Source organism: Ursus arctos, unplaced genomic scaffold (genome assembly GCF_023065955.2).
Source record: "Ursus arctos isolate Adak ecotype North America unplaced genomic scaffold, UrsArc2.0 scaffold_2, whole genome shotgun sequence".
NCBI lineage: Eukaryota > Metazoa > Chordata > Mammalia > Carnivora > Ursidae > Ursus > Ursus arctos.
The window spans coordinates 64,289,434-64,297,615 of record NW_026622874.1 but is presented as its reverse complement, the minus strand read 5'-3'; the positions used below and the strand labels follow the sequence as shown (position 1 = coordinate 64,297,615).

Sequence of the window (8,182 nt, the reverse complement as noted above, 5' to 3'; positions counted from 1 at the left end):
CATAAACGTACGAAGAGCTCTCGACCTCATTAGTAATTCGCACCAGTGGTTAGGACTACAGTTTTTAAAGATTGTGGAGCATCAAATGAAACTCCCCTACACTGGTGGCGGTTTGCACTGTAATGAGTTTGAGAAAACAGGTTGGTGCTGTTTACCAAGTCTGAGCACAGCCTTCTTTCTGACCGCCCGCGTCCACGCCGGGCCGAGCCCCGCGGACCCCCGCGTCCACGCCGGGCCGAGCCCCGCGGACCCGAGCGCGGGCGCAGGAGCACAGGAAGGCACAGCGCCCGCCCGCCGCCCGCTGGAGCGACCCCCGGCCCCCAGTCAGCGGAGCCCTTGTCCGCGGAGTCCCCGCACAGCGAGGCCGCGGAAGGGGCTGCAAGCACACGCAGGCTGACGAAGAGTTTGTCCCACAGCCTCGAGAGAAGGGCCGCCTACGGCGCCTCATTCCCGTAAAGTGACAGGGAGCCAGGTGAGTCCGCACGGCCGGAGGCCAGAGCGCTGTGACGGGCGCGGGAATAGGGGCGCCTAGCCTCCGGGCCAGGGGTGTGTCTCCTGAAGCGCCGTGGTCAGCAGCAGCAGCCCCTGAGCGGAGACCGCAGCCGCGACACGGAGCGGTCTCCGCAGAGCCGCCCGCGGGACGGGCGCGCCGGGATAGGCTAGCGCTCGCTAAACACCCCGCGACGCCCTCCCCCGCGCCGCTACTTCCGGCCGTGCCGGGCCCCGCCCCCAGAGAGCGCGGCTCACGCAGGCTGCGCCGGGGGAGTGGGCGGGGCCTCCGACGCCTGTCGAATCGCTTATCTGAGGGGAAAGGATGTATCGGTGCACCAATAGAGCGCGGGGAACGAGGTCCCGCCCACATAACTGCGAACCAATCGGCTCCGAGCGGTGAGCAGGCCGGTCGCGGCTGCCCGACCCAGCGGAGCCAAGCGGCATGGCGGGCGGGGCCCGGGAGGTGCTCACGCTGCAGTTGGGCCACTTCGCGGGTTTCGTGGGAGCGCACTGGTGGAACCAGCAGGTGAGGCCCCCGGGCGGCTGACCCCGCGGGGCCGTTGCTGCGGGCGCGACCCTGCGGTCCCCGCTGAGGCCGGGCCTTCCTCTGTGCCATCCCAGGATGCTGCGCTGTGCGCCCCGACCGATGCCAAGGAGCCGCCCGGGGAGCTGTGCCCCGATGTCCTGTACCGGGCCGGCCGGACGCCGCACGGCCAGGAGACCTACACGCCCAGACTCATCCTCATGGATCTGAAGGGTGAGGCGGTGGCCGGGGTCAACCGGCGCCCAGGCGTTCCCCGGGCGTGCGGTGCTTGCGTCCACCCCGGGCTGCAGGACCAGCAAGGAGCAGCCGCGGGCACCGCTGCCCACGGTCCTCCGGCAGCCGCGGGACACGGGAAGGCACAGCCTTATTCCGTTCACGACCCGACTTTGGAACGGGCTCCTCGTCCCTGGAGACGGCGAGGGGGTGAATCGTGGCCCTCTCGAAGGGCCCCACAGCTCACGGCTGAGCTGGGAATGGAAGGATGGAGCCCAGATTCTGCTAGACAAGGGTTTTTTCCCCAACTCCTGTATATTCAAGAAAGCTTGGAAGAGGCAACGGCTGGAGGGAGGGTGGCAGCAGGTTGTCGGGTGACCCCAGGAAGATTAGCTGAAGGCGGGGAGGGGCCAGGCTTTGACCTCACATTGCCTGTTCTCTTTTGTACAGGAAGTCTGAGCTCCCTAAAACAAGAAGGTGGCCTCTACGGGGACAGACAGCTAGATGCAGCGATAGCATGGTATCTGGTGCTCAGAGGGGGGATGTGCACAGAAGCCGGAGAATCGGAAACTATCGCTGTCATCAACCAAACTCCGTTTTCTTTCAGGCAGGGAAAGCTCACCACACACAAAGAGGAACTGTATCCCCAAAACCCTTATCTTCAGGACCTTCTGAGTGCGGAGGTGAGGGCCTCTGCTCTAAGCTTTTAAATCCAGCCCTATAACTAGATTGCCCCCATTGGGGCAGAGAGGGAAAAAAAAAAGATTTTGATCATCTTAAACAGCATTTTTGGAAAAAGCACTTTTTTTCCTAAAGCAGTGGGACTACATGAATGAAAGGAGGCACTAGGGTGTGGCCAGCAAAATCAGGGAGAAGAAATTAACTTTTGTTTCTGGACTGGCTGGAACTGAATGCAGATGTTTCTCATCCCTCCCAGGGAGTGCTGAGTAGTGATGGTATCTGGAGGGTCAAATCCATTCCCAATGGCAAAGGTGAGGCTTCAACCAGGTACTACGGGATGGGGAACCGGGCAGAACTGGAACACAAACAAATGTACTTTTGCTCTTCCTTCAGGTCCCCCACCACTCACTGCTGCTATAGCCCCCAAACTACTTATCCCCACAGAGAGCAGCATCAGGGTTTGGTCAGATTTCCTCCGCGTCCACCTCCATCCCCGGAGCATCTGTATGATTCAGAAGTACAACCACGATGGGTATGGGGGCCCCAAAGGCTGTGAAGAAAGGAACTGGGTCCCCACGGGTGTTGGATGAGTCTCTGGAAGCCACCTTCTGCCCTTCCTGAACACAGGATCTTGGGGGTGGGGGGGATGAAGGGCGGGGTTCCTGCAAGTCAGGACTGTGTTCATGCATGGCAGGGAAGCAGGTCGCCTAGAGGCTTTTGGCCAAGGCGAGAGTATCCTAAAGGAGCCCAGGTACCTGGAAGAGCTGGAGGACAGACTACATTTCTACGTGGAGGAATGTGACTACCTGCAGGTAGCAGGGGGCACGGGGGGCACGGGCAGAAGCCTCTTCTCGTACTGTCTGTCATCATTCGCCTCCCTCCAGGGTTTCCAGATCCTATGTGACCTGCACGATGGCTTCTCTGGGGTAGGCGCAAAGGCCACAGAGTTGCTACAGGACGAGTATTCAGGGCGGGGCATAATAACCTGGGGCCTGCTCCCTGGTCCCTACAGTCTTGGGGTGAGTAGAACTTGGGGAAAAGGCAGTCCCGGGGTCAGGGAGGAAGAAATGAGGGGATGACAGCCCAGGAAGAAAGTTGCTTAAAACTAATTACCCTTTTCTCCCCCAGGAGCCCCAGAAAAACATCTATCGTCTGCTGAACACAGCTTTCGGCCTGGCACACATGTCTGCTCACAGCTCTCTGGTCTGCCCCTTGTCCTTGGGCGGGAGCCTGGGGCTGCGACCTGAGCCTCCAGTCACCTTCCCTCACCTACATTATGACGTAAGGCTCAAGGCTCTTGTTCAGACTGCAGGTAGAGACGGCGCCCTCCCCCTACCTCCACCGCCCGACCCCTCACCGCACGTTTGTTACCATCCCTCTTCGTGAAGCCTCAGCTTGACCTCAGCCACAGTACAGCACATTGTCCTCTGTGTGTCCAGCCTTGGGCCAAGCACAGCCCTGCTTCGTCCCAAAGCACCTGGACCCCTCTGCTGTCAGGATTCTTTCTGCCTTCACACTCTGCTCTCCAGACCCAAAAGGCTAAGTGCCCTTGTTGGTACTCTCTTTACAGGCCACTCTGCCCTTCCACTGTGCTGCCATCCTGGCTACAGCCCTGGACACAGTCACTGTTCCTTACCGCCTACGTTCCTCACCAGTTTCCATGGTTCATCTGGCTGATATGCTGAACTTCTCTGGAAAAAAGGTGTGGAGCTTTGTGAAGGGACGGGTCAGCGCTGAGAAAAAGCTTGCTTACTTGATCTTTCCCTTACCTTTAGGTGGTGATAGCGGCAGCAACCGTCCCCTTCCCCTTGGTCCCAGGCCAGTCCCTTCCTGATGCCCTGGTGCAGCTTGGAGGAGCCCCGGCATGGACCCCACTGTCTGCGTGTGGGGATCCTTCTGGAACACGCTGCTTTGCCCAGTCAGTGGTGCTGAGGGGTCTAGACAGAGCATGCCACACCAGGTGAGGACGGGTGGTTCTTAAGAGCCCTTGTCAGACTTCTGACTCTCGTCATTTTCTCCCTAACACCTCTGGACATCCTAATAGCATTGCCTCTTCCTCCCTTTGCCCCATATTAAAAAAAAAAATTAAGAGAAACTCAGCACCCTACTTCAGCTAATGGCCTGAGAACGTAAGAATTCCCAGCTCCATATCCACACTGCCACAGATTAAAGGTGGTTTTGGCTCTGTTCCGGCAGTCAGCTCGCCCCAGGGACACCTCTGCCTTCGCCACTCCATGCCTGCAGCACTGGGGAAGACGTCTTGGCCCAGTACTTACAGCAGCAGCAGCCCAGAGTCAGGAGGTCAGTGTGATGCCAGCTCTCCTGCCACACCCCAGACCTTCCTCAGCTTCTTCTCACTCAGCTGCTGCTCTCACCCCCACAGCTCTGCCCACCTGCTGCTGGCACCCTGCAAGGTGGCTCCTCCGTACCCCTGCCTCTTCTCCCCAAGCCTCAGCCGGCACGGTTTGGTTCTGGATGGCCCGCCATCTGGGGCAGGTACGTGGCTGGTGAAGGTACAGGGGAGATGGCACTCTGTGCCTGCCCAGAGGAAGGAACTGACGTCCACAGGTAAACATCCCTTTATTCACTCGATGGCTCCCGAGGGAAGTGGCCTTCCTCTGGAGCACTGGCCTGCCAAGGAGACAGCACACAGAATTCACGGGGTTCGCGCCCCAGCCAGGTCTGTCTGGGCAGCAGAGCCCAAGGTAGGAACACCACTGGCAGGCTCCCCTTTCTCTCCCTCCACAGCCGTGGAGAGCATCCCAGTGCTTGGGGCCCTCTGCTCCTCTTCCACCTTGAGCCGGACCCTCGGAGACTTGGCTAGAGATCTCAGCAAACTGGACGTGCGGCGCTGGGCCAGCTTCATGGATGCCGGAGTGGAGCAGGGAGATGTGGAGGAGGCGCTGCAGGAGCTGGGCAGTCTGGCCCAGTGCTACCAGGGTGGGGACGGCCTCGTGGACTAAGGTTTTCCCATCGAAGGAAAGAGCTGGTTTACAATAAACACGCGGGTGCAGGAGCCTGGTGTCCTGGATTCGCTACACCAGCACAGCCGTGTGCTACACTTAGAAACACCATGACCACGTCTCAGAACAATAAACACGTGCGTGGGACCAAGGGGAAAAGGTAGAGAAGGAGCTGCGTCCCCCCCAGCCCCCCAGTGCCGAGCACACGCAGCTGCCGAGGACCCTGAACCACGCCTACGTTGGCACAGCCATCCAGCCCCAGTCTGCCTCTGTCCTTGTCCTCAGCCCCGGCTCCTTCAGCTCTGTGTCCTGAGCTCAAGGGCATCCCAGCACAGTACAGGTGCCCTCCCTCGGGGGGCTGGCGGGGGTAAGTGGGTGCAGATGACACCCGCGCGCTCCCACAGTCACCCGTCCAGCTCCTCCTCAGACAGAAGGTCCCCGCGGTCAGAGAGCTGGTCCGTGTTGCTTGTACTGGTTGCGTCGTCCTCCTCCTCGGAGCTGGCCTCGCAGGCCGTGTGGAAGAGCTGCACGAGTTCTCGGAAACGGTGGGAAACCTAGGGCGAGAACGTGACATTTTCACATCTGCTAAGCACGACATACTCTGCGAACAATCTCCTGTGTTCCACACAGTAAGGAGGTGAGGGCCGCGTCCTCCTCACAGATAAGGGAACTCAAGAGGCTTCAGGTTTGGCCCTAAATCACACCACTCCTAAAAACAAAACTAGAATGGAATGTCTCAGACTTCTACCTCAAAATCTAATGCCCTTCCTCTGTTCGAACCACTACCACCTGCCCTGATGAGTCAAGCCCGGCCTCAGGGCCCCTGGGGCTTATCTCTCGGTTGGCCACCCTGGCCTCTCCTTGCCCGGCCTTCTCCTTGGGGCCCCCGGGGCCTGAAGCTCTAGCAGGACTGAAGCCGCTTACCTCGGCGGGGGTCTTATTCCCCAGCTGCTGGGAGATGCTGCTGAAGGTCTGTGGCTGCGCTCCTCGCTCCTGGCACATGGTGAGAATCACGCGGTCAGCCTCCCTGGAACCCACACACCAGGATTAATCCCAGGGTAGGAACACAGATGTGTTCCATGCATTTTACACACGTCCCCCGCCCCTACCTACCTTGTCCACAGGACCACCTTCTCCCCAGTGGAGCTGACCTTGCTGTTGTTGGCACAGACCGTAGCTTCTGTGGCCTTTGGGTGCGGCTCTCCCGCTGGACCCTTGCCCTGGGTTCCACTGTCTTTAGCCAGAACTCCCCTCGGGATTTTGGAAGAAGTCTCTGAGGTGTCAATTCCTGATGAAGAAGATTCACGGACAGGGGACATCCTGTTTGCTGTCTTCACCGCAGCTCTGCCTGCCAGCAACCAGCTCTCTGGAGTGTCTGATCTCTCAGACACCTGTCTTCTCCCCACGTCTCTGGTCCTTGAGGAAACGGGACTCAGGAAGGAAGCAGGGGGCTCCACAGTTCCAGGCCATTTCTCTGTTTCTGAAGCCTCCCAGGCCGGCATGGAAGCCTCTGGCTCACCCACTGCCTCCTGGTCCTCCCCCTCCTTCTGCTGTCCGGGGGATGCCTGCGGGCAGGAGAGGACCTCATGCGCAGCCTGGCTTCTCCTCACAGTGCAGAGCGCGGCTCCAGTACCAGAGGAAAGCTGAGGCGTCTCCGGCGAGCTGGGCCGTGGGCCACCCAGGACAAGCCGGTCTGTAAGAGTCACTTCCTGAGGGGACAGCGGAGTGCTTCCCACTGCTAGTCCTGCTTAGGAGGAAAGTAAAGACCTGAGGGAGGGACAGGGTCGAGATGCACCTGGGACCCCGAGTTACCGCAGGGCCATGCACGTGGGCTACTGTGACAGAGCCCCAACTTCAAAGACTGAGGCAAGGGCGGGGACTGAAGTCCCTTATGTGGAGATACAAGGTCCCACTGCCACAGCCCAGAAAGACCGCGTCTTTGGGTGCAGATCACGGAGGTCAGGAGGGCAGGGGAAGAGAGTGCGCGTCATGGGGACGGTAGCACTCCCCAACTCTGCCAGAGGACAGAGGTCACAGCAAAGTTAAGGCCAGACAAAAGGATTTCCTATTACTTGTTAGTAAAAGAAGGGGTAGTCCAGCGGCCAAAGACTTCTGCTGGCTCCAAGTTCTTGCTTGAAGCATGTCAGAATGAGGCGGAAACGGGGACAGAGGCGGGGCTGGCAGACAGAGCACTCACCAGGAACGAGCATCCCTCCGCTGCCAGCACTCCTGCCAGGCTGGCCCTGGGCCGCCTCCGTGCTTTCTCGCTCCTCGGTGGCCTCCTCCTCCGGCAGGTCCTTGCCCTGCCCAGCTTCCTTAGCAGCAGGCCCAGGGCTGGCCTCCCGCTGGGGACTGCTGCCCGCCAGCTCCTGGGGCTCCTTGCTCTTGTAGGGTTTGCCGTCACAGACCTGCAGGGATGGCCTTCTTGGTCAAGGGTGTCCTCACTGCCTTTGTCTCGGGGGGCCGACCACGGGAAGCAGCCGTGCCACGATGTTCAGCAGGTCAACCGACAATTTTAAATGTCTGCTTCTCCCACTCCTAGAACCAAGGACTCTATTTTTGCTGCCAGCCAACCCTACCCTAGAGAACTGGCATTACTTTTAGGGTCTGTGTATTTCATAAGAAAGAAAAGAAATAAATATTTGAAGTGGTTCATCTTGTTTCAATTTCAAAAGCCTTCCTTACCCCCGGGATTATCTTCAGAAAGCAAAATCCATTATATACTTTTAAAAGATTCTATTTGTCTGGTGCACGCATGCTCACGCTGTGTGATGCGGGAAGAAAGCGCCACACAGTGAGGCAGCACCGCCTCCCCACCCCGGGCCGCCCCTCGGCGCCCCCCACCTCTGCGCTGCCCCCCCGGTGGCCCCAGCTCACCCTGCCGCCACAGTGGCCACAGCTTCTCCTCTTGCTCTTCTTCAGCCTGGAATCAGGGCCTCCTTCATGGCAGGCACAGGCGCAGTCCTTGGCGCTGTCCGGCCACTCAGCCTCCTAGGAGACACTGGGCTTGGTTAGTGGCCGTTAGCGTGCTGGGTGCCCAGAGAGGACACGGGACTGCGGGCCCCCTGAGCCAGCCCACCCTGACCAGCACCCTTTCTCCTTCGCGGCACAGCAGCTCTTCCCATGTCCTGGGGAATCTCAACCACAGCTGCTAGAGGTCCCTGACCCGCAACGACCCAGAGCACTGATGCCACCCAGCTGCCCAGATGTTTCAGTACCGAAGTCAGATACATCTGAGGCAAAGTCCCGGGATGACCGACCGCCTTTGCTCCTGCATCCCTGTGCCTGG

At 59.5% G+C, this 8,182-nt stretch overlaps 2 protein-coding genes across 17 annotated transcripts in view; one reads left to right on the top strand and one right to left on the bottom strand.

The window, feature by feature from the left end:
* The first annotated feature begins 866 nt into the window (after positions 1–866).
* On the top strand, positions 867–4,946 carry MSTO1 (misato mitochondrial distribution and morphology regulator 1). 7 transcript variants are annotated; one of them, XM_026485190.4, is made up of 14 exons: positions 867–1,018; positions 1,114–1,249; positions 1,700–1,769; positions 1,857–1,932; positions 2,187–2,241; positions 2,324–2,462; positions 2,625–2,742; positions 2,815–2,949; positions 3,059–3,211; positions 3,501–3,632; positions 3,706–3,890; positions 4,127–4,231; positions 4,314–4,498; positions 4,679–4,946. In XM_026485190.4, the coding sequence occupies exons 1-14, from the start codon at positions 935–937 to the stop codon at positions 4,891–4,893; spliced, it is 1,788 nt and encodes a 595-aa protein (XP_026340975.2). In that variant the 5' UTR covers positions 867–934; the 3' UTR covers positions 4,894–4,946. The 7 variants fall into 7 exon arrangements, with proteins under 7 accessions (XP_026340975.2, XP_048081064.1, XP_026340977.2 ...); XM_048225107.2 differs by having other exon boundaries at positions 874–1,018; positions 2,375–2,462; positions 4,314–4,426; XM_026485192.4 differs by having other exon boundaries at positions 874–1,018; positions 4,314–4,426.
* LOC113245263 (GON-4-like protein) overlaps positions 4,494–8,182 on the bottom strand; it is a 63,425-nt gene continuing 59,736 nt past the window's right edge. For 3 of the 10 annotated variants that reach the window (XM_044379199.3, XM_044379200.3, XM_044379201.3), the window contains 5 exons: positions 7,771–7,884; positions 7,091–7,301; positions 6,007–6,640; positions 5,818–5,886; positions 4,494–5,447 (listed from right to left, as the gene is read on the bottom strand). In XM_044379199.3, the coding sequence (XP_044235134.2) occupies positions 5,015–5,447; positions 5,818–5,886; positions 6,007–6,640; positions 7,091–7,301; positions 7,771–7,884 (1,461 nt within the window). In that variant the 3' untranslated portion in view covers positions 4,494–5,014. Of the gene's footprint in view, positions 5,448–5,817; positions 5,921–6,006; positions 6,641–7,090; positions 7,432–7,770; positions 7,895–8,182 lie in introns of those variants that run through there. The other 7 variants (XM_026485186.4, XM_048225102.2, XM_044379202.3 and 4 more) reach the window with 6 other exon arrangements.

Excerpts from the sequence above, each read along its gene's own strand:
- MSTO1 (XM_057314995.1), top strand. The coding sequence starts at position 935 with ATGGCGGGCGGGGCCCGGGAGGTGCTCACGCTGCAGTTGGGCCACTTC. Across the intron at positions 1,933-2,186 it reads AGGACCTTCTGAGTGCGGAG|GGAGTGCTGAGTAGTGATGG; the intron begins GTGAGGGCCTCT and ends CATCCCTCCCAG. Across the intron at positions 3,891-4,126 it reads GACAGAGCATGCCACACCAG|TCAGCTCGCCCCAGGGACAC; the intron begins GTGAGGACGGGT and ends CTGTTCCGGCAG.